Raw genomic sequence first — 24,539 nt, forward strand, 5'->3', positions numbered from 1 at the left:
GGAGGGAAGTGGGGCAGCACGCGTGCACCCTGTTAACAAAGGGCAATGGGAGCAGGGCAGGGGCCCTCCAGCTCTGCTCAGGGCTCCAGACTCCCCTCAGCACCCTGGGGCCCCAGGCTGCCCTCACGACCCAGGGTCGGGGATCCTCTGGCTCCCCTCACAGTTGAGGGACTGGGACCGCCCTCCTCCCCTCACTCCCCGGGCACCTTGGTACCCTCAGGGTTCCAGGATCCCCTCAGGGCCCGCGACACCCCAGATCCATTCACGCTGGGACCCTCTGGCTGCTCTCACGCCCAGGCGACCGGGGTTCCCCTCACAGCTGAGAAGGCTGTCGGCTGTCACCGACGCTCAGCATTGGGGTGGGGGGGGAGGGCTGGGATCCCCCGCTCCTCACACGCCCCGGGGCGGCGGGTGGCGACGACGGCCGCTCGCCGCGGGGACCCGGGCCCGGCGGGGCGGGCAGCGGCGGGACACCTCACCCCCCCCCACACACCCCGCAGCCGGGGAAGCCCGTCCCGTCCCCTCCCGCTCTGCCGGAGGCGGAGCGCCCCCGCGCCCCGGCCCCCGCCCTCCCGGCGTGCCCCGCGGAGGGGGCGGGCAGCCCATGTCTGCGATCCCGGCATGCCGCGCGGCCGGGCAGCAGCCGGAGCAGCCGCGGCGGCCGCGTCCCCTCCCTCCGGTGTGAGACAGCAGCCGCCCGCCGAGCGCCACTGAGGAGCCGCCGCCCGCGCCTCTCCCCGCTGCTTCCTCCTCCTCTTCCTCCGCCGTCGCCGCCCCTGTCCCGCGCCGCTGCCCGGCCGGCCATGCCGTCTCGGGCAAGGTAATGAGCCGCAGAGCCCCGGGGTCTCGGCTGAGCGGCACCGGTAGCAGGCAGCACTACCACCCGCGGGGCTGGAATGACTGGCAACCCAGGTAGGCAGGGCTGGCGCGGCGGCTGGCGGCCCGGCCCGGCCCCGCCGCAGGGCCGGGGGGAGCGGGGCGGCGCGGAGCGGCGGCGGAGCCACTTCCTGGCTGTTGGGCCTAGCGCGGGGCGGGTGGCGGCGGGCCGGCCGCTAGGGCCTAGGCGGCGGGGAGGGGGCCGGCCGCGGCCGTGCCCCGGCGGGCTGCCCGGATCCGCGGCCGCCGGCGGGGCAGGGGCAGGTCCGCCGCCGCGCAGGGCTCGGTGGGACCCCGGTCCGGGCTTTGAGCTGGCGGTGGGAGCGCTCCTTCCCCCCGCCGCTTCCTCCGGTGTCCCCTCCTCCCCTCGGGCTCTCGCCGCCCGGGGCGGCCGTAACGCATCTGGCCGGGAGCTGCCGTCGTGGGCCTGTGGGCAGCGGCTTCCCCCGCCCTGCGTCGGGGTGGGGGACGCTCCCCCAGAAAGCCGGGGCGCTGGGGGGTTGCAGTGGGGTGGAGAACTGAGGCTGGGCTCGACGCCTCTATATTTTCAGTCTCATCTTCACCTGACAGTTATTCAGAGAAGAACAGAGGCTGCGGAAGTACTCGTGGGCTTTTGAGGGTTAATAAAATAGTACAGGTTTTAGGTTGTTGTTTTTTTTTTTTTTTTTTTATATTTTTTTAAATTTTTTTTTTTTTCAGTCTGGGGAAAGTAGTTGAACTCTAAGTAATTTGGGGTGAGAGCTTATACAATGTGTTAGGTTCTAAGGTGCGTTTAGACCTGGTGCTTCTTAGTAAGTGAAATTCCAAGTCTGTTGACTTCTTTAGCCAAGTATAGAGAGTATTTCAGGTCTTGATTACTCCTAACATATCTGATGCCAATGTATTTGCTATGTTCATCAGCTTTCCTATTGTGAATCAAAATTGTCCTGTATAAATTGTGAATAAATTTGGTGCTTCTTAGATTTTTTTTTTTTTTTTTTTAATGTGGAATATTTGGGGCTTTTCTAGTCTTTTTGGAAGTTTAACACAATATGGGATCCTACTTTTAAACTTTATAGAAAAGAATAGTGGCATGTGTTTGGAAAGGTATTTACAGATGACAGAGTTGCATGCAATTTGGACTGTGAAGATTGGTTGGATGTGAAGGTAGATCTTGTGAAACACAGTTGTAACTTCAGTATTGATTGTGAAGGAAGCTTTCCTTTAGCTTGAAGGGCTAGCAGCACAGTCTCTAGGGTTAATGCTAGAGGCTATTCTATTCTTAATGGTGTGTGGGGCATGGTTAGTTAAGTTCTAATTTCTCTGTTATTGAAGTACTTGATCAAATAACGTGGTGGGTTTTTTTTTTTTTTTCCACTTAAAAATTTGCAAGCCTCATTGGTATGACATCTTACAGCATCTAGATTTTTTGGGGGTAATTAAGAAGTCTGGTCTCTCTCTTACTCGTTAGCTACTACCTTGCTTCACATTTCTGGACTGCAGTCTGGAATTCTGGACACTAACTCTCGACCTTTCCACCTGGAAGATACCGGATGTACATCTTGTGTCTTTGCAGTGGATGGCTTCTATAAATCCTGTCTTGTTGGATATATTAATTTGTCACAAGTTCTATCTTTTAGCCTACAAAATACCTCTTACAGGGGCTAGGAAGCAGACTTTTTCCAATATAACATTGTCTGCAATAGGTTCGGTTGTGTTAGGGATGAAAGTAAGAGTGTAGCTGCAGAAATGCTTTCCCTGGTGATAAGGCTGGTTTAAGACGTTAGACTGTTACTGCAGTGTCTGACTCTGGCCTGTTCCCCATGATGTATTTTGGTGCCTCCTTAGCTCTCAAGTACAGCTGTTGTAAACTGGGCTGCTAAAATAATTATCCCAAAAGCCACAGCAGAAACAAAAATCTGAAAGCCCTAGAGAAAGTGTGGTGGACTAGGTGAGCTTCATAGTATGGATAGGATTTAGTTTTGTTCTCATCACACTGTGTGATTAGGGCACCTGATAAGAAAGAGGTAACACCTCTTCACTGATTCTGTCACTTCTAAGAATTTAACTTTATCCTTTCCTTTTTTTTTTTTTTTTTTTTAATCTGGTGAGAAAGCCCAAGAATCGGAAATGTTCACACAGTCCCAAACATGGAGCACATTTTTTCTATATGTTACGCTCAAGTTTTTTGAATCTCAAAAAGATAGCTTTGGTGATATGGAACCTGTGAGTCTACACTAAGAGTTTAAAGAACGGTGCAGAGATTAAATCAGTCTTTGTTGTTTTGGCGTTAACTAATTTTTTAAAAGTGATTCACATGCACAGTTGAAAGGAGATCTGTTATATAAAACTGGCAATACATGTTTCATTTTCGTTGATTGTTTCACATATGCTCTTGGACAAACCCTGCAACACAAAATATACTCACATATTCTTTCCTTCCCCTTTCTTTTCTAGTGACAGCTAGTTTCGTTTAGGTTAGGTGATGTTGCTGGTAAATGCTTTCTTGCAGGGCGTGGAAGAGGGAATGCACGTGGCTAAAGTAGTGGAGACTGCAGTTTTCAAGTTTCTAAAGGGGGGGGAAAGGAACTCCTAATGCATGCGTGTATTATCAGATGGATTGTGTTTTCGAATGCACATTTTTGTGTGTATAAAATTTACTAGATTGATTCTCATTACTAAAAATTGAGAGGAATCTGGACCTAGTAATGCTAATCAGCACTGGGACTTGGGGTGAAACCAGTGTGAAACTGAAAGTTGGAGCCCACACTCTTCTTTAAGGGAGAGTAGCTTTTAATTAGAATTGTTGTTTTTTTTTTTTTTTTTTTGTGCCTGTACGAATGCAGTCATATCTGTCAGATGCACGTGGACTGGTTTTCCTACAGTGTGTCTATTGTTAGAGCTGTGTATTAGAGGAAGAAGTTGTCCTGATATAAATGGGCATATTAATTTGTGCACTGAGGTGTACCAGGCTCTAAATTAATAGCAACACAAAAACTTTTTAGATAAATGTTGGTTGTATGTGACAGAGAACAGTGTGGTGTGTTTTGTTTTGTTTTTTTGAGAAGGCTTGATAAGATCTTGTTCCTCCTAATCTTTTATAGTTTTCTAGACCTTATTTTTTCTTTCCTTCTTATTTGACAGAGCTCAATGACTTCTGGGGAAAAAAAATGAAATCATGTTAGTGTGCAAGTCTTGTGTGTGAGCAGAGTTAAATCAGTAGAGTACTAGAGGCTAATTATATACTGAAGCAAGCAATACCTTCTTTTGGTAGGAAATGCTCTGGGTGGCAAAGCAAGTTTCACGTGCTTATAGCGGTACTAGGCAGGAGTTTGAGTGCAGCATAGCAGGTTAGCAACTACAGGGTGCACCATGGCTTTCTGAGTCTTGGGCAAAATGAAGAATGGAAGATAATATTTTAATTAACAGGACCTCTGTGTCTCTCCTATTGTAAATGTAAGCTAGCAGGGGAGTATATGGAAAAGTGAAAAAAGAAAGTCTTTCACATCTGAGAAAAGTTCCAGCAGTGTGTTATTAGGTTCAGTACTAAAATTCATTCTTGAAAGTGAAATGTGTCCTTCTCAGGCAATGTAAATCAGTGTTACAAATTACTAATTGCTGTTAGCATGGTATCTGCCAAACTGAGTTACTGTCTAGGTCCCCGTGGGCCCAGACGCAATGAGACAAGACAGTAAAATATGGCTATTCTTCCAAGCAGCTTATAACCTAAGCAGGAGAGCAGTATCAGCTAGGACTTCATAACTGAGGACAGGTACCCTGTGTTTAATTAAAGAGAGAATGGGAAGTATTGGCAGGGAGCAAATAGACTCATCAATACAAATGAGCTAAGAAAGTGGTGGTTAGAGCAGTACTTTTCATGTGGCTGTGAAGGGCAGGGACATGCCTTTTGTAAAAGGCAAGCACTAGTTGTGGATATTGTCTGTTCATAATGCTGGACTAACATGGAATGACAAGTAGGGTGATAGTAGTGGGTGTTGTGAATAAGGAAAGTTGAGACAATCTCTTTCTTCTGCGTTTGCATGTATAAGATACACAAAAAATGTTTGTTAGGCTGAAATCTTAGTTTGGACAGGTCTGTGTCTGAAACACCTGAAAGTTGACAACACATATGTTTGAGGATGTTGCTGAAGTTACCTGAGAATGGGTTTAGTCATGCAGGATGGAAGTTGATAAGGCATCTCCATCTCTTCAGGGATAGATAGCTGAGAGAGAGGAGAGGGCAAAGAGGTAGGTAGATAGATAGATATGTACATGGGGGGAGAGAGAGAAGGGATAAAAAATACTGTGATGTTGAAAGCAGCTTAGAGAATGAGATGCAGTATTAGTTGTGAGGTGCCATTGTGAAAAGGTCAGTGGAAACCTTGGGAGGAGATTTGGTGAACTGTGTGGGAGATGCTGAGCAGGAATGGGTTCAGTTCTGAACTGGCAACAAGTAATTCTTGATCTCCTTTCACATCTGAGTGTTGAATATGCTGATAAAGTTGGGAAAGTATGAGATCAAAGAGCTTTTTTGTTTTTTGGTAAAATGGGGTAGCCTAAGTTTAATGTGAAAGCCTTTGTTTTTAATGTGAAGACAGGAGAATGAGATGTGAGAAAGGTGAAAGTATGCCAGTGGGAAGCAAAAGAAACTCAGAGAGCAGATAGTCTTCCATACAAGAATAGCCATACTAGATCAGACCAGTGATTTAGTTAGCATAATACCCTGTATGAAAAAATGACTATCAGAAGATGCCTGTGGAAAAATAAGAACAGGATGCGTATATGTGGTATGCTTCCCTGACATTCCCTCCTTATGTCCATCACCAGACAGAAGGAAACTTCTGTAAGAAGGGAGTGATGCAGAATCAAGAGGTAATTTGAAAAGCTACTGTGAGTGCAGGCAGTTGTCCCACAGTGGAGATGGCAGAATTGCAGTAGGAAAATAGTTACTTGTTATTTTACTAGTAGAAAACATGGCCACTTACACTCTTGCCATGCTCTCTCAACACAGTAGAGCTTACAAAAGTAGGCTTTGGGGCAGGCTCAGCCAGACTTGGGCTGGTCAAGATGGACCAAGTGATGGTACAAAAACATGGCAAAAGAGGGCTATCTTTGCTCTGCATGCCCGTAAAAGAAGGGTTGGAAATTTGGTGGGAAGCTGTAAATTTTCATGGTTACAGTTACTCTAAGTTTTAAATGTTTTATTGATAAAGATTTTAAGTAATGAAGAATTTATCTCTGTTACAGCAAATAAGCAAGTAAAATTGATGGACTTGAACAGTAATACAAGTCATACAGTAGAGTTGTCTCAGAATACCTCCTCCATGTAGATCCTGTACTTGCAAATAAAATCAAATAGAATAGTTAAGTGATTTTTGTCTCAAAATAATATCCATATGGCAGGGTCATTCTGAAAGAGCTACAGATAATGAATAGTATACAGCAGATTGTTTGTAACAAGTTTCTTGGACTAAATTTCTTAAGGCTTCCTTATAACTAAAGAAACATGATACATTTTTGATTGACCTTTTTTCTTTCTCCTAGATAAAAAGATTTAAAAAAAAAAAAAAAGCCAGTTCTCAGCCATGCTTTCTTCAGTTATACAAATTGACTAGTCAAATCATGCTGATACTTTTGATGGAATGAGATGTACATTTGTTTTTTGAATAGTCTAACTTTTTGCATGTTCCTAGTGAAAAAATTAAGTAGCTTTTTTTTGGGGGGTGGGGGGGAGAACTAGTGGCTATTTGTGTTTATTTAGGTGGGTAAACAATTTTCTCTTTTCTGGTAGATAAAGGCAGGTTAAAAATCACCCTGCAGAAAAGGGAATGCAATCTCTTCTATATAAATGATATTGTTAAAACACCATATGCAGCAAATTGGTGCCAGTGTGGTGATAATCAGGTAGTCTTCCACCCAGAACCAGGCACAGATGAAAACTGTTATGTGAGCTCTTGAAGTACTTTGCTTGGTCTCTGTCAATGAGCTTTCCAGGTAGAAATAAAACAGTTGCGCCTCCAAGTGATAAGTATGCTTTTAAAGCTACAGTATAAGGTAAGCAGTCACGTTCTTCCTTGGAATTTCCCATTCCAACATTGTCTAATATCACATTTGTATTTGTACTTCTGCTTATCTGTTGCTAACATTGTAGTTGTGATTTTATTAGTATACAATGTTTGTTCACATCTGTGACAATGTCAGTGTATGTATCTGATAAATTTTTTGTTACACTGACTTCTTTTGAAAGATGACGTTCAGTGTGTCAGGTAACCAGCCATCTGCTTGGCACAATGTAGTTAGAGTAGAAATACTGCCTCATGAACAGAAGTGCCCTCCTGAAATGCAGGCATGAGTTAAGGTAGCAGGAGTGCAGTTATTCCCATCGCCTGGTGGAATGGATGGAGGGAGGCAGAAAAAGTAATTTTTTGTAAGACTTTGGCAAGTATCTGTCTGTAGAGTGGCTGTGTTTTGAGTTCTAAGTGGTTGTCTTTTGAAATCATGAATACATTATTGACATGAAACAGTGGTATTTTTCAGAGACAGATTTGAAAATTGAATGTCTCTTCATGTGCACACAGGCCATGGTTTGCTGTGAGTTTGCTCAGCAGTGTCCTGCATCGTCCCGGCGTCTGGGTTCCTTGGTAGGGGAGTGCAGGCGCAGACAACAGGTACTGGGCTCGCATCCCCAGGTCTTGATGAGCCTATGCCTCCAACTCTGAGCGCTGATGCAGGAGCCTGCAGTACACTTCTTAAATTTGCTTCCCACCTGGGAAATGATGTGGACAGCTAGAAATGCACAGGTTCATGAGATGGTGGGCTCTGCTGCTGGTGTGAATCCTACTGCAAGCTTCCTTCAAAATCCTCCTTCAAAGCAATATGGACTGTAGCAGCCAGTTGGGTCACAGAATGTATTTCTCTGGAAACAATATCTTTCTATAAAGTGTTTTTTCTTTGCCTCATAAAGGAAGGGCGGAAACTGCTGAATATCTAAGCTACACGTTTATTGTAGTGGGAACTATTGTCTCTTAAATTGATATGTAAGAGAACAATTACATATTTTTAATAAAAATGTGCTCACCTTTTAGTTGAGTGATAAAGTGTGAACAGGTTAGCTTGTAGAAAGCTGTTCCCAGAGATAGAACAAAGCAAGTGTGTGTGGTGTGTGTGGTGTTTTTTTTTTTTGTTTTTGTTTTTTTTTGGTTGTGTTTTTTTTTTTGTTTTGTTTTTTTCCCTGGGAAACAAAAGGTTTATGTATGTTACCACAATGGAAAATTTCACAAAACGTTCAAAGGCTGTGCTGTGGGAAGTGAGGTTAGCTGAGAATACATGTAGTCCTTCAGTTGATTGGGAAACGCAGCAGAGTCTTAAAAAAAGTATGTTTAATCAGCTTGCCTTCAGATTTAAGAATTTCAGACTTCATGATTGACAACTGGAGATAATACAGTCTATAGCACATCACCTTAAAAAAAGTGATGCTCTTTGGGGAGGTACACTATTAAGAGCCCATCACTACTTAAATTTACCAGTTGAAAATTTGTTAGTCTGTTTCACCGAAAGGCTAAAATAATTTGAATCCTCCGTAATAAAGTCTGCTGTTCCTCAAAATGAGCTGGAATACTCCTGAGGTTTTAGGGCAGGAAAAAAGTCTGGGGACTCTGTAGCTGACTAGAAGATTCACACATGGTGTAGGCACGCTTAAAGTTTATACTATTTGCAGGTACAGTGCAGAACATCATTGTTCAGTGTAACTTAGGTGAATCATAAAAGTCCACCTGTATAGGTATTTCTGCAATCCTAGTTGACTGTCATGAGCAATGACTTTTACTGAGGCTTTGCATCTTGAGTAGCATGGCCTATTTTATAAAATAGTCTAAGCAAGTGCTTGACAAAACAGTAGATGTGTTGCCACAGTGAATACTGAATGAGGAAGGGAGTCATTGTGTATATCTAAAAATTAATTTGCTTATAGAACAAGAGGGAATGATACCTGCCAAGCAAACCTAGTGTTAACCTTTCACTGTGAGAACAGGGCAAAAGCACAATTTTCTTCTTTTTAGCCTTGTTCCAAATTAATAATACATTGTCTTTTAGCATTCTAAAGAGAATAAAGTATGGGGGGGGTTTCTTTAATTCCAGTTGTTTCCGCAAATATCAATCCTCATGGTATTACTCTTCCAGTTGTATTGAGGCTGAAGTATATTTGAAAAAAGCAAGCCTTCAGGACAGCTTAAGTAACAACTGCTTTTCAAAAATTTTAGCTGTATTTTTCCCTTTTGGTCTTGAGATGTATTTAACGCCTTTTCCGTGAATTTGTCTACCAGTTCTAATTACAGTGTTCTCTTGAAAAGTAAAAATGAAGGACTATTGCCCTGGAACATGTGGTGTTTGTCCTTACACAAATTGTAGTCAATTTACATAAATGAAAAGGAATGTTCTCTCCTGCTTTTTGTTAAATAATCAAATGCACTGTCCAAAGCTTAAAATAAAAGCAGTAGATTTTTAGTGTTATCTTAGGAAATATCCTCTGTAAATAATTTGAATAGTGTGATCCCAAATATACTTTAATTGAACAAAATTGTGCTGATTTTTGTTTTGGATGGGTGTTTTTTTTTACAGGTTTTAATCTGTTGCCTGTAAGAATGCATTCAAGTGATTGCTTGAATTTAGGTTCTGAAGCTTCATGCGCACAAGTTTAGTATATTAAAGTTGCTATATTTTGTAAAATTAAATCACTTAGTATGTCCAGTGAGAAGAGCTGGTTTCATAATTTTCACCTTTTGCCTTAAGCTTATTTTGGGCTATAAATGAGTTTTCTGATATGAGAGTGGTTTAAACTTACTGCAGATTTTAACTCACTTTTTATCTGCAAACATTTACTCTAAAGGATGACAGCTCTTAATTTACATTCCAGGCTTTTCCACAGTAAAGCCTGTTTTCTTGTTTTGCGCTTTTTATTTTGCAAAAACTGTGTGATTCCTATATTGATTATCAGTAGCATTCTAGTAACACCTCCATCTAGTAAGTGGCTTTACATTGCAATTAGGCCCATAGTATATTATGCAAATATTCATGTGTGGATTAGTAATGACTTTCACAAATGATGGACACTGTATCGCTTCGCTGTGGTATATACCTATACCTGGTTGTATTTTATTTTTCACTTCTGGGAAGTAATTTTTCCTTATATAGGTATCCAACTGAAAAGGGACTTGAGAATGTCCTGAGAAAAGGCACTGGCACACTAGAAGGCATTTCCTTTGCATGTTGCTGTTATAATTAGTCAATTCTAATACCAATGTGAATTTAAGGTCACTTTTTAAGAAGCAGGCTAGATGTACAACTTTTTTTGTCACAGGAAAATACATTTGGGATTGTCATTTAAATATGTTGCATTTATAAGTGAATGTGAATCCCGCTCCTGTTATACCCCTACATAAAAAATATTTTTCTCTTTATAGAACTGACAGTGCATCAACTGACCAGGACAATTTAAAATACTCTTCATCCAGAGATCGGGGCAGTTCTGCCTCCTATGGATTACAGCCCTCAAATTCAGCTGTGGTGTCTCGACAAAGACACGATGATATCAGAGTCCACACTGACATACAGAATGAAGAAAAAGGTATACAGACTGCTGTTTCATGTGTAAATTGTGAGGGGACATTCAGAGAAAGGCAATAAGCTTGAAATGGTGGAGATTTTTTATTTTTATCTTTTTCCAAAAAAAACCCAGTGAACTGATACAACTCATTGCTACAGTATCACTGTGAGAGATTTATCAGGGATCATAGAAATGTTGTGGTTGATATGAACAGTGAGAAAAATATGCAGTTGCATTAGGAGAACAAAGTAAGAGAAGACTTAATGCATTAATAGAATAAGCACTTTTTTATAAATAAAAGTATTCTGGATGTGTTTGGTCTGCAAGTTGTAATTTCTTCCTGAATACTGTTTAGTGCTTCTGGTATTGAAAATGGACTGCCTGATTAAATGGGCTACTAATCTGATATATTATCTATTGCAGCTTTACTGCAGCAAAATGGTATCTTTGGTAATCAAATCTCTATTTAGTCATTAATGGGAATATCTACTTCTACGAACCTGTCTGATTTCATATAAATTGAGTGATGTATGGTTTGCATGATTTTTTTCTTCTGTTTTTTTTTTTTTTAAAGAAAAAACTTTCTGTAGAGAATAGCTAAAAATTCAGAATCATATCTTTTTATATTTATGAAAAAGAAATCTGTATTCTGATTTTTTTAACTGCCAAATAAATGTATCAAATAGGAGGATTTTTTACTTAGAGTCACTTTTTAGACTATGTAAATCTTCAGACAGGCCAGATTTAAAAAAAAAAAAATCTCATAAGAATATTAGTGTGGGAATTTTTGTTCAAGAACCTAAAAAGCATTTGTACTCCCTCTACTTTTCTGCCCTGTAACTCTTTGTAAAGAATTGCTACATTTTAGGGGAAGTTACAGCTGGGTGTGCTAATGCAAATTTATTTTTATAAGTAGTGGGTACTGTTACTAGGAAGCAGGAGCATGAAACAGGTGTTCGCTTGTTTGCATACCTTGAGAACTTTAAGATTTGGTTAACTGGAACAGAGAAACTGCTTAAAGTGAGTATAGTTGTCAGTGTGTCTGCTAACATCGAGAGTTTTACTGTTTCACACAAACTGGCATATTAGGTTATTCTTATACTTTGAAGTGTGCTGGTATTTAAAGAATGTGCTGGCATTATAGTGAAATAGTAAGTTTCAGACAAATTCAGTAAGGTGGTTTGTGAAATTTGAGAAAGTGCTATTTGAAAAGAGAAGTACACCTGTTTTCCCCCTCAAGTTCTGTATCTTACAGGGCATGTCTCTGCTAGCTCAGCACTTTCACTATGCTAATTTGTTCAGGTATGACTTGAAGAAAGATGATGAGGATATTGTGTACTATAAAACCAAATTCCAAGTATCTCTAGTTCATTTTTATTTTGGAGAAATTTGTAACCTTACAGATGCAGAATAGTTTCTTTGTTTACGAGGATTTTTCAATTATTCTGTTTAAGTCTGACAGCATGGAATTTTCATTTTAAGAACTTCTAGCTTTTCTGTTCTGGATAACCATGTCATACCTAGAATCCTTGAGAAGATATCCCATCCCACCACAGTTTCTGGTGTTGATAATAAAAATTACTTCCAACTTGTTAATTTCTGGAAGTTGTTCAGGTTTGAAAACCCCCAAGGATGGGAGGTTCTGTAGCTTCCCTTACCAGCCTGTTTAGTGGTTTACCACTCTCCTGGTAAATAAATGCTTTCGTATGCAGTTTGAATTTTCCTTGCTGCAACTTATGACTCCTGTCCTTTTGCTCTGAATCTGTAAGATTAGTCTGGCTGTCTTTTTTTTAATAGCCCTTCACATTAATTAGTGAAAGACTGCAATTAGATCTCTCCCCTTTGTCTTCTCTCCTTTACTTCATAAAACAAGGCAGGGGAGTTGCAAAATTTAAGTTTTTAAAGTGAAATAGAAGGTTCTTGAGTTTTTGCTTATAGATGAGATGTTCTCCCTTCCTCCAACACTTTTCCCCCTTTTGATTTGTAACTATGATGTGCTTTGAGTCCTTACTGCTAAAAAGATACTGCACTAGTATTTGTATGTCATGGTAGCTGCCTATTTATACTAAAATGAATACCAGTGACATAGCTGATCATATTCTTATTTGGTCTCAGATTTAACATTTAAAGGGAAATTAATAGCATTTGTATACATTAGGATTTTCAAAAACTTTTCAGACCAGCAGTTAACTGAAGAGAGTTATAATGTAATATTTACAGCCTTATTGCCAAAACACCTGATTGCTCTGCTGTTTTTAAAATTAAATAACCATGTTTCATATTGTTACCAAAGATATACCATCTATATGTCTGGGGAGAGTATAGCTGTGTGTGTAATTTATTTAAGATAATATAAAATATGGTGTCGCAAATACAACATGCCTTTGCAGACAACTGAAAAAGCTTGGTTATTTTGTGTACTAGAGGGAAAATATAACTAAGAACTCCCAACAGTATATGGTGGTATGTCTGTGTTTGCTAGTTGATGTTTGTGGGCTGAATGCGTGATTATCTGACATCTTCAGTTAAACTGACTTCTTCGTTGCTTTGAATTTTAGTGATACAGTTCTGTTTAGTCGTAAATATAATTATTGCTGTTAGAAGTAATTTCCTTCCTAGGACAATGTTGGTTTGTTATGACAAAATAGTGTTAAGGTGACATACATGCTGGTTATGTTTAAAAATTGAGTTAATATTGTAAATCCAAATATACACAAATTATCTTTACTATAATTTTAATTAATTAATTAGAGCTCAGACTTTGCACAGGATTTTCTGGCATGGTAGGGTAGTCCTGTGCATGCAGAAATACACAAACTTCTACCGGTAGTTCACAGCTGCTTTTTACCAAAAACTTTGCCTTTGAGACAATATTATTTACATCTGCTAAGGTCCAGATTCACCTTGATGTTTGAACTTATTTTTTTAGCCATCCTGTGGTCTCAGTAGGCTGCCTCTTTTCACTGAGAGCAGTCTCTCCTTTTCCCCAGGCATTCTTTTATACACTGATGCAGGTGAAATTGTGGAAGCACCTTTTCTGGAAGAAGTCTTGCATATCTTTTGTTGCTCTGTGTTTGATTTTATTAGTTTTCTTCACTGTCTCAGGCAGGGCATTCCATAAAGCTGCCTGCACAGCTGCCTCAAAAGTGAGCTCTAATATTTTGAGTGAACTATTGGGCAGGCTCTGGGGACACTTTCACTTCTCCACAGTACTGCAGAGGAAGAACCTCAAAAGTGGTGTGGCAAACTGGAAGAAATCTTTGGTTTCATCATTTGAGTATGTAAATTCTTGTGGATGTAGGAGTAAAAATAATTGAATTATTCAGAATGACACTTTTATTTCCATTTCGTATTGCTACCAAAGAGGTACTGTGTGTATCTCAAGTGGGAGAATGTAGATTTGAGTTTGCTTAATTTTAAGAATGTCAGTATTAGTGTGTGAAAATATTGACTGTTGTATGTTTAGGGAGGATTGTTCAATCTGTACATATAAATAATCTGTGGCTTTTTAAAAGCTTTCTCCTTTTTTTTTTTGACCATTTTACTGAGCCTATGTGGTGCATTTATAACAAAAACAGAGTGGAGATTTGTTATGCATAATTAAGGAGCAAGTAAGTGAATGTATTGAGCCATGTGTACTAGTAGTTTGACCTGAAGGGCCTTGTAAAATACAGAGTTCAAAAGTAATGATAAGAAAACCTCAAATACAACAAAATCAATTCCAAACTTCATTGCAATAAAGTTGATTTCATATGCTTCAAAAAAACAGATTAGATTCTGGATATGTGACCTGGACACTTACAGGGCATTGCAAAACATTTTTGCATGTAAAAGTGAAAAAGGAAGCTAAAGAAGGTGGTAGAAGATAGGATTGCTAATCTGCATATGAATTGAATAACTCATAACATACTACCCTATTAAATATGTGGTCTGATAGCCTGTTTTAATCTCCTGCTGTTTTTTCCACAGGTGGCTACAGTGTCAATGGAGGACCTGGGGAAAATACTTATGGTCGGAAGTCGTTGGGGCAAGAGCTGAGAGTTAACAATGTGACCAATCCTGATTTTACCAGTGTTCCGCATGGGAATCGTGCTTTAGCCACAAAAGACATGAGGAAATCACAGGGTAAGGATACCACAGATTTTCGGGAAGAGTGGATTTCTTTTTGGCAACCTCTCATGTTCAGAATATGAAGTTCACTACAACGAGGCAATCTATATGGATTTTATTTTTTGTGATATATGGTTAGATGATGTTGATGGAAACTGTCATCTTGTATTTACTGTTCCCGGCATTGTTACTTCCTCCACAGGTTAGGCAGATCTCTGGACTATATGGCTTATGTTATCAATCTTTCAATAAGCTTTAAATAGCTTTTGAACCCTTATTCACATTAGTCAGATCTGGCAGAGAGATCAAGGGCTCCAAAAAGGAGAATTTGCTCTTAGATTTATCGAAAGTTGATGCTTGAGTAAAAAGTTGTTAATTAAAAAGTCCCTAGTGTGGGAAAACCTGCAACAGTGAGCTCAACCGTTACCTATTCTCACTGCAGGTCAACTAGTCATCACATCATACCAGCTGATTAGTCAGTAGATGTGTACTCCTGAACCAGCCACAACTCATGCTCCTTCTTGCTCAGCTGACAATTAGAGTCCAGGGAGGAGCTGGAGGCATCATAAGAATGTGGGCAAGGTCTTGGGAGATGCAGTGAGAGGAAATCTGGAGTTGCAAGAGGGTTCAAGAATGCTGGGCACACATTTTTGAGAAAGAAGGCTTCACTTTTCCTATTATTTTAAAATAAAAAGGAAAGTTATCCCAAGGACTTTTGAATGAAAATAGAAACTTTGTTATGACTAAGCACTGTCATTTATTGCACCACTTAGTATAAGTGGTAGTTGAGCCACTGACAAAAACTGTGACTGCTTTATGCCAGGCACATTCTAAACATATGAGGACATGATGTCTCTTCTCAGGGATTTATATTTCAGAGGAGACAGAAGGTGAAAGAAGAGTGTTCAGTGTGCTTTGCAGGTGGAAGCACCAAGATGCAAGTGGTGACATGACTGTTGCAAAAGTCTGATCTTTGAAACAGGTTAAACTCAGACATAATTTAAAGCACTAAAAGGACTGAATAACTCTGATATCAAGACACCAGAATGGGATTATAATGTCTATGTAGAGGAAATAAAGAATTGTCTAATAGATAACTCTGTAAATCATACTTCTGGTAGTGGGCTTGTGCATGAATTTACTATTAGTTACACTGGCAGAAAATTCAGACTGTTACCCTGGGTATGTGAGCACTTCTTTAATCCTTAAAAGTTTAGGAACTGTAATTTTGGATGACTGAAGTCTCTGCCTATGACTTGTATGTGTCTGTGCGTATTGTGTCCTCTAGCTGTCAGATTTCAGAAGTTTCTCCTTTTTAACTGGGCTGTCTCTGTGATTCCTGTAGGTTTCAGCAGCTCATTTTGATTTTTCATATCTTCTTCAGAATACAGTGGGATTATGTTGCAAAGGATTTTTTAAAAATTCTGTATTTTCTTGATTGTTAGTGTGTGTTAAGCAAGTTTTAAAATAGTTGTCTTCTGTGAGTGAGTTAGCATGTGGCTGAGACCTTGCTGATTTTTCACTAAGCAGAAGTCATACAAGTGTTCATTAACTAGAGCTTTGATTAGTATAGGTTCAGTCATGCTCTTGGTTAGTTTTATTTATTTTTTTTTTAATTTTATTTTTAGGTTATGATTATGGCTCAACAGACAGCTAACACTCTTAGGGAGTAATGCCAATGTTCATCAGATATTAACTGAATAAAAACAAAGCTGCTTTTAGTAGAGAGTTTTGAACAGTACATCTTGTTCCAGCAGCAGTTAAATGTGTCTCATACCAGTAACCTTGGTGTTGGTAGTTTTATCTGTACAGTTCTGGTTTTAGGATTTTTTTTTTGTATGTAGAACAGCTGAACCATATTTCAAAATAAGTTACAGTTTTCCATTAAGAGATTATAAACAAAAACATAAATGCAGAGAAGGCAACACTAAAAAGTTGCAAGTTGTGGATTTAATTAATTCAAAGCTTATACTTACTGTTGACTTTACATCTAACACTGAAGAGTCAACCAGCATTTTTAAGGACAGAAAGGGGGACTTTTTGAGGGACCTTGCAAAGATCTAGAATATCTTTATAAAAAGTTATTAGTAAAAGTAATTTTCAGTGTTTTCCAAACCACTGCATCCCAGTTTGCCCTTCAAGCGCAGTACCCAATGACCTAACCCAGCTGTGCAGTTGTAGCTTCCCATGCACTTGCTGGATGCTGGAGGTGAGTGCAGGCTGGGAGTGGCAGAAGGGAAGTGATGTGTACTGTGCGTTCCTGGTCCAGGTTGTTGGTGGCAGAGTGTCACTGGAGGAATACTGGTAGAACAGACTTTTCTATTTCTCATGAGGCATATTTATTGTCTTGGTAAAGGACTATATTATGAGGTGGCCAGTGCATTGAATTATTCAAAGTCAAATTGCTGTTTTTAGAGGCTTTGTATGTAGATGGTCTAATAGTGAAATAAGTGTGTATAGATTCTGTTCAGCTTAAGATTTCGAAATATATTCAGTAATGTAGAGCATAGTGCTTTTCTAGGAGAAGAGTTTTCATGTGGAATTATTCATGAATAGCAGTTGTACTTCTTATTTTGTGTACCATAGTCTGTGTTAATTTCCATTGTAACCAAGCTTTAGAACTTTTGTTCTTGTTTGCATATGTTTTGTTTCTGAAATATTCCATTTGAACGTTAAAAAAAAAATGTTTTTCCGTGGTCTGATGACCTTCTACTACTGCACACGTTTTAAATAAAATGATAGACATGGTACACCCCCAGGCAGGCCGCATTCTTTGTGGTAGTCCCTTTCTTCTCCAGGGCTGATCAAATTTTTTGGGTGGGTAAATGTGCTTGGTCCATCCTTCTGAAGTTTGACTACCTATTGACTGTTGGCAGGCAATCTGTGGACTAGAGCTGCTAGCTCAACTTTGGGCAGAAATACAAGGAGATCTTCAGATGCAAGTGATCATCTAGCAGGGGTTGTAGTTATTACTCTGGCACCATGGCTCAGGAAGCCCTCAGATGCTGCTTCAGAAGGTGTCCTTGCTGATCATGATTCCTTGTATGTTTCTCATCAGATGTGGGGCTTTTGTCCACTACTGGAGACTGTGGTTTCCAGCTAAAGCAAGGGAAAAGCATCTCAATTCTTCTTAAGTGGATTTGTATGCCTTAGTCTTCTGTCAAACAGTACCATCTTAAAAGAGGTGCTCTTCATGCCTGTCAGATAACATCTCAACGTGTCTTGTGTGGTTGTGCTAGCTAGGAACAAAATGTAGATTTGATCCTTCAGATTCTTACTGCTATTTTAATGTTCGCTAAGCCTGCATAAGCTGTCAGAATTTCAGGTGTCTTCTAAATTAATTGCTGAAACTGACGCCTGGCAAAAAAGAGGTTATCAAAGCCTGCTTTATTCATGCTCTTTCAAAATGAAAAAAAGAAAAATAAAGACATGAAAATAAGGTTGAGAATATTCTTCATGACTATAATGCAGAAGACATGCTCTCCTGTAGATGATGTCATGACCTATAAGAATTGCTGGCCTGTAGATGGGTTCATATGATTCTGTAATACACAAGGACACAAAGGTTTACGTTTCTTAAATTTATTACAGGTTACTTGCTTTACTAGTGGTAATTTGCAGTATATACTTAATGATTAATTACTTATATGCACACCTATATATATACTATTCAAAGTGTTACCAGTACAGCACTCACCAGACTTCTCCCAAGAGTGGGGCCAGTTGATGACAGACAAGATATCACTTCAAAGATGATCTGCATCGTGGAGCCTGGAGTCAGTCAGGTGTCCCCAGTGAGGGTCTGATCTGTCCAGATCTTGTGTAACAAAGGCTTTGCAAGGGGAGCTCTTGGAAAGAAGCTCCATTTTGGGTAGAAAGTGAGTTATTTTTAGATTGTTAGAGACAGAAGGGGGTGTAGGATTGAAACACCTGAAGCCACCAGTAGCTTTTACTACTGTTTTTCATCTGGAACAGCCAATAGCTGATGCTGTTTTCTGTCTTCTCACACCAATGCTTGCTTTCCCAGTCTGTTTTTCTAGCTGGAGCAGTCAGTAGCTGTTACTAATTCCTACTTTCCCAGGATGTTTTCCACCATTGCAGTCTATTTTTCCCATTTCCAGACAATAAGTTGGTTGCGCTTATCAAGGGTATCCCAGGATGTCTCAAGTTCTTAGGTACCCAGCTGCTCTTCAAGAATGTTCCCGGTTTGCTGGCCATGTTCTCAGACTAGCAGTTACCAGGCTGGCAGACATCATCTTCTGTCAGTATTTTTCCATTATAATCTTCCCATTACAATCAGGTTGCCTTTATGGCTGCTCCCATCAGATGACTGATGTGTAACATACCAGAGAAAACTGCTGTCTGTAGTTGTCTTGGATGTTCTCATAAGAGTCGTGGTGACTAAAGAAACATCATCATGTTCCATAAATTGTCTTGTTTTAATCACCAGGAAATCTAATGTTAAATTTCTCAAAAGAAACTTTGTTTCCTTTTTGCAAATGAGGGAAATAAATTTAATTCATATGAATAATTTTAAGTGGTACCTAAATCAGGTAAACAGAGTTCTGACCTTCACTGATACCAATAGTGTTCTATATGAAATATTTTTTTAGGAAGATGCTAATTCTCCTATATTATAATCCACTTAAATCAGTAGGCACTGCACCTCTATGCTGTATACTTTTGTTCCGCAGTAGAGGAAGAGTAGATCTATTTTACTTTTCAAAGCAGAACCATGCTACCTGTCAGAGGACTACTCATAATCTTGTGCCAAAATGATAGAGAAAATCTTGTTACCTGATAGTTGCTTGAGCCTAAATCTGGTTCTTTGCTTCAAGCAACAGCTTTTTTTTTTTTTCCCACAAGGTTTTCTTTAAATATTGTTTGTTGAATTATTTTTGTTCATATATTCAGTCAGAAGTCTGATTTAACCTTACCACACTCCTTTTTTTTTTTTTTAGTACCATTTACATAGAAGGGAACTAAATACAGGTTTTCGTGTAGAAATAATCCAGTTCTGCTTAGTTCTGAATGAGTTCTACCCAGGTAATGGGCTGTCCACTGGAAGAAATAAAATATTTTGGTAGCTAAATTAGATTTTTACATTTATTTTTCCTCCTATTAGCTTTAAAACAAATCAGGATTTTTTTTTTTTTTTTTTACTTCTCAAATTAAATTACTGTTATGACTTATTGGGTCCATAAATACACATTTTGGACAATTCAGACACTATTGATCAAATGCTGTAGAGAAAAGAAATAATTGCCTTTTATTTTTCAGAGCGATCGTTGTCTTATTCTGACGAGTCTCGACTGTCAAATCTTCTTCGGAGGATTACTCGGGAAGACGACAGAGACCGAAGACTGGCTACTGTAAAGCAATTGAAAGAATTCATTCAGCAACCAGAAAACAAACTGGTTAGTAATTTTTACTTTTCCATAGCACTAGAGTATTTCTCATTTTACAAAACTGTCTTTTTAAAAAAATCCGAGTATTGTGATATGTGAGAAATATATTATATACAAGAAATTTCCTTCCACAACAAATGAAAGTGTGTTCATGGATTGCCTGTCCTTTTCCTGGCAGTCAGGACATTTTTTTAGTGCTTGATTACTTATGATGCATTGCCTTAAACTACTGACTGTATGAGCTGTAGAAATAAATACAGCATGCATGTAGGTTTTTTTGACTGGTCTTAGCAATATCCTCTGGATCCTAAAGCAAGGAAGTAGAGGAAAAAGGAAGTAAAATGTGTTGTCGTCTTGTTCAAGAATGGTTTCTGTATTTTAAATGAAAACTGTGCAGATATTTATACAGTGTTGTGAATAGCTCACCTTAGAGTTGATCAGCTTTCTAGATAAACAGCTTTGGATATGGATTCCCTTTTATGGGAAGAATACAAAATAAGTCATTGTTTTCATTACATCTTTGGGGTTTTTAAATGGGTTGTTTGAACTCTAATATCCTCAAGTGTTTCTTAAGGATTTGAGGATGGGGGGAAGTATCCTATTGTGGGTATACATTTTTAATATTACTTCTTTTGCAGTGAAGTGTTAAGAGTAGTTTGTCTGACAGATTTTCACCACTTTTCTGGAGAGCTTAGGAGTTCTCCAAGCATTCAAAAAGCAGGAAGTGATGTTTTAACACATTGCCACTCATTTACAGGCAGTGCTGTGATATTTCAGTTGGGGGTTATGTGTCTATATTTATAAGAAGTTGGTTCATTCTCTCATGATATATTAATTAACCAGTGGTAATTGTGGTCTTTTCCAAAAGGCATGACACTTAAACATTGAGACTTTTTTTTATTCTGTGCACATAGGTATAAGCAGACCATGTGCAAGCCTAGCTCATATTTCAGCTTTCCTCTGGAACAAAATCCTTGTTAATACAAGGGTTTGGGGAGAAAATGCTTTCCACATACACTCCATGGTTGGTTTTTTTGTTTTTTTTTTTTTTTTGTTTAACTTCCATTATTCTCAGTGCATTTTTTTCCCCCAGATTTTTTTAACTGCATTTTGTCTAGGTTTATTGGTATCACAGAACATATTGGAATTGGCATTCTAATACCTAACTCAGTGAGGACAAACTTCATACTTGCTAGTGGTCAGAATGTTAAAAGTTTATTACCGAGAAATTTTTCTTTAAACTTTAGCTTGCTAATGAAAACAAGATCAGATGTCAAGTGATATGAAGCCTAAAACTTTATAATGGACAGTGTTTAACATAGCAGTTAAACTACAGACTCCTGTAGTTCTTGACACTATTAAGTGTAGTTTAACAGAGTTATTTTCATTCTCAGGCTTGAAATGTGTGTTCAACGAAGTAAAGTAGTAAAAGTCACTAGGCAGTGGCATTGTCATGTAATGGCACTGTGATTCAGCTTCCAAATTGCATAGATGCCTTCTCCTGTCTCTTTTGTAGTCTCTTTTACAGATACCACGCACATTTTAAAAATGCCCTTGTGAGTTCAGAGGGGTCAAGCATGTGGATCTCTTTCTCTCCTCTCCATCCCCAAAAGAGTGATGTTGCTCAAAACTTAACAACAAAAAATAGATAACATCCATTGTGTTAAAGATTAATATCCTTTTGAAGAAAAGAGGACAAACCTTTTTATTAACTGGTCAAGAAAACTTTTTATACAGTTGCAACTAATGTATTATTTTGTAACTCAACTCACTAATGTGTCGGGTTTTTTTTTTTACTGCATGTTAGGAAAAGAAGTATTTCTGGTTATGTTTACTGAGAAGCACTGGTTTATCAATAATGTTTCATCCTCCAAAATAGTACTTAATTTCTCTGAAAGTCAGCATTGCCTAAGAAGAAATTTTAATACTTCAGAATGTATTTAATATTCTGCTGATACAATTGATTATTAGCATAGGAGACTAGGTCTTCAGTAGACACTACTGATGAGCTGTATGGTGAGTCTTACATATGTGATATAATCTTATCAGCAAGAGCTAAATTTAGAACAAACCTTGATAGCAGCCTGCCAGTGTATTTTTGTGACTACTGTAAATAAATATGAAATATAACTTGTAGGATAATATTGCAGTATTGCTTAATATAGTTCATGCTAGTCTGCAGTGGCCACGGAAAGCATAATAGCGTTCTGTTAACAGAGTTGGCAGTGATGTTTTTAATGAGGGTGTGAACAGGACATACTTTGCAGAAGTTACTGTGTCTTTACTACAGTTGTCTTTTATGTATCTTGTATTATAGGTACTAGTTAAACAACTGGATAATATCCTGACTGCCATTCATGATGTACTCAATGAAAGGTAAGCTGGAAAAACTAAGCAGCTTGAAGGCTTTTGTCGTGGTTTGAGCCTGGTTGGCAGCCAACCACCATGCAGGCACTCTCTCTCCCTTCTCTTCCGGCAGTAAGAAGGGACAGAGAGCCAGGCCAGGCTTGGGGTTCAAGGTAGGACTGAGATGGGAAAAAAAAAAAACATTCTTTATGGTCACAAGCAAAAGGCAGACTCGTTAGACGAAGAAAAAAAGAACATACATTTATTACAGACACTAACAACACATAACAGAGTAGGACAGTGAGAAGCATTGCCACATCTTGAGAACACCTTCCCCCCACCCCTCCCTTCTTCCCGGGCTCAGCTCTGCTCCCGACATCTCTACCTCCTCCCCCCAGTGGCGCAGGAGCAGGGAAAGAGGGGTGCAGTCAGTGCTGCCACTTTCTCCATCTTCAGTGGGGGGAGCTTCTGGAGCTTCTTCCCCCTGCTCCATCATGGTCCCCCTCTCACAGGAGACAGTCCTCCACAAACTTTCTCCGATGTGAGTTCCTCCCATGGGCTGCAGCGTTCCCCACACTGCTCTGTCATTGGTCACCAACTTCCTCCGACTGGATTCCCTCCCACGGCTGCAGCCCTTCCCGAGCTGCTCCGGCGTGGGACACCCCCGCATGCTGCAATCCTCCCAGCACTGAATTACAGCAGCGGGGCTGCCCTTTCCCACGAGACCCCAGCCTTCATCAGGCACAGCACCTTGATCAATCAGGCAGAAGCCACAGGCCATAAATCAACATCTGCTCCACCGTAGATCTTCATGGGTTGCAGGGTGGGGCACCCTGCCGTCTCCCCACAGCATACAGGGGGGGTCTCTGCTCCAGCACACCTCCCCCCTCCTTTCTTCCTCCGTTCCTCCACTGACCTTGGTGTTCATGCAGCTGCAGCAACTCCTCCTCACAAGTCCCACTGCCCGTCACCACATCCCTTCTTAAATACGTTATCGCAGAGGCGCAGCTGATTGGCTCAATTTTCCAAACAGAAGTGGAGCTGGCTTGGAGCCGGGGGAGCTTTGAGAAGCTTCTCACAGGGGGCCGCCCCTATAGCCCCCTCCCCTGCCACCAAAAAACTCCACCACTCACTCAAAGCCAGGACAGCTTTAAAGAGGAAAAGTAATGACAGTGTTAGGTTTGAATTTCAATATAGAAATGGAATGGAGGGGGGGTAAGATTGAAATAATTTAATTCACTGATTTTGCAAGGGTGTGACTTTGCAGTAACTGGATGGAACTGGGGGAGAGTGAAGACTCTCTTAGGCATATCAACAATACTGTTAGACTGTCTAGAGTACACTTCACATGGAGAGAATTTTAATGCACAAGTGTGGCTTTTATGTTATAGGTAATATGAAATCTGTCTCAGCAGTGTTAATCACCTGGTCGTAGTAGTGCACTGCTGTGGTTGTCTAGCTTGCAAACTGAACTTCATTTTTTTTATCAACCGGATCTAATTCATTTACATCCAACTAAGAGCATATGTAGAGGGAGCTCAGGTGTGTGTGGGCTTTTTGGTGTTTAGTTCAGTATTATTACCCAAAGTCAGCTGTATGTTAAGAATTTTCTTCCTTGGATAGTGTGCTGCAAGTAAAACAGCCTATTTATTGTGTACTTTTATTCCATAGAAATAATAATTCATAGAGTTTTTCAGATTATTAACTTTTATTTTAGCATCATCACTGTTGCCATTAAGTAGTAGAGAAACAACTTAATGCATATATTTTTCTGCTTTAGAAAATGTTTTAATTTGTTTATGGTTTCTTTTGTGCTGCTGTCATGTCTGGACATTACATACTTTTTTTTTCCTTCCCAAAAATACAGTAGCAAATTGCTTCAAGAACTGAGACAGGAAGGAGCTTGCTGTCTTGGCCTTCTTTGTGCTTCTCTGAGCTACGAGGCTGAGAAGATCTTTAAATGGATTTTTAGCAAATTCAGCTCATCCACAAAAGATGAAGTTAAACTTCTTTATTTGTGTGCAACTTACAAAGCACTAGAGACTGTAGGAGAAAAGAAAGCCTTTTCATCTTTAATGCAGGTAAGACTACAAGTTAAAACAGGATTATTAATGACTTTTTCCAGTGCAATGCTTGAATCAACTTTTTAATTGTGAATGAATGATACTGCTATGTTGACATAATAAGTAAATATAATTACAACTGGGGGGGAACTTTGT

The 24,539-nt window shown here is 39.8% G+C and overlaps 1 protein-coding gene across 1 annotated transcript in view; it reads left to right on the plus strand.

Moving 5' to 3' along the window:
* The first annotated feature begins 608 nt into the window (after positions 1-608).
* The window catches only part of SMG1 (SMG1 nonsense mediated mRNA decay associated PI3K related kinase), a 70,180-nt gene continuing 46,249 nt past the window's right edge, over positions 609-24,539 (plus strand). The window contains exons 1-6 of the mRNA XM_032983572.2: positions 609-912; positions 10,314-10,477; positions 14,426-14,581; positions 19,847-19,983; positions 22,292-22,350; positions 24,188-24,401. Coding sequence (XP_032839463.2) covers positions 824-912; positions 10,314-10,477; positions 14,426-14,581; positions 19,847-19,983; positions 22,292-22,350; positions 24,188-24,401 — 819 coding nt within the window. The 5' untranslated portion in view covers positions 609-823. The remainder of the gene's footprint in view (positions 913-10,313; positions 10,478-14,425; positions 14,582-19,846; positions 19,984-22,291; positions 22,351-24,187; positions 24,402-24,539) is intronic.

The sequence above is a fragment of the Tyto alba genome, unplaced genomic scaffold, assembly GCF_018691265.1.
Source record: "Tyto alba isolate M040663 unplaced genomic scaffold, T.alba_DEE_v4.0 Super-Scaffold_28, whole genome shotgun sequence".
Lineage (NCBI taxonomy): Eukaryota > Metazoa > Chordata > Aves > Strigiformes > Tytonidae > Tyto > Tyto alba.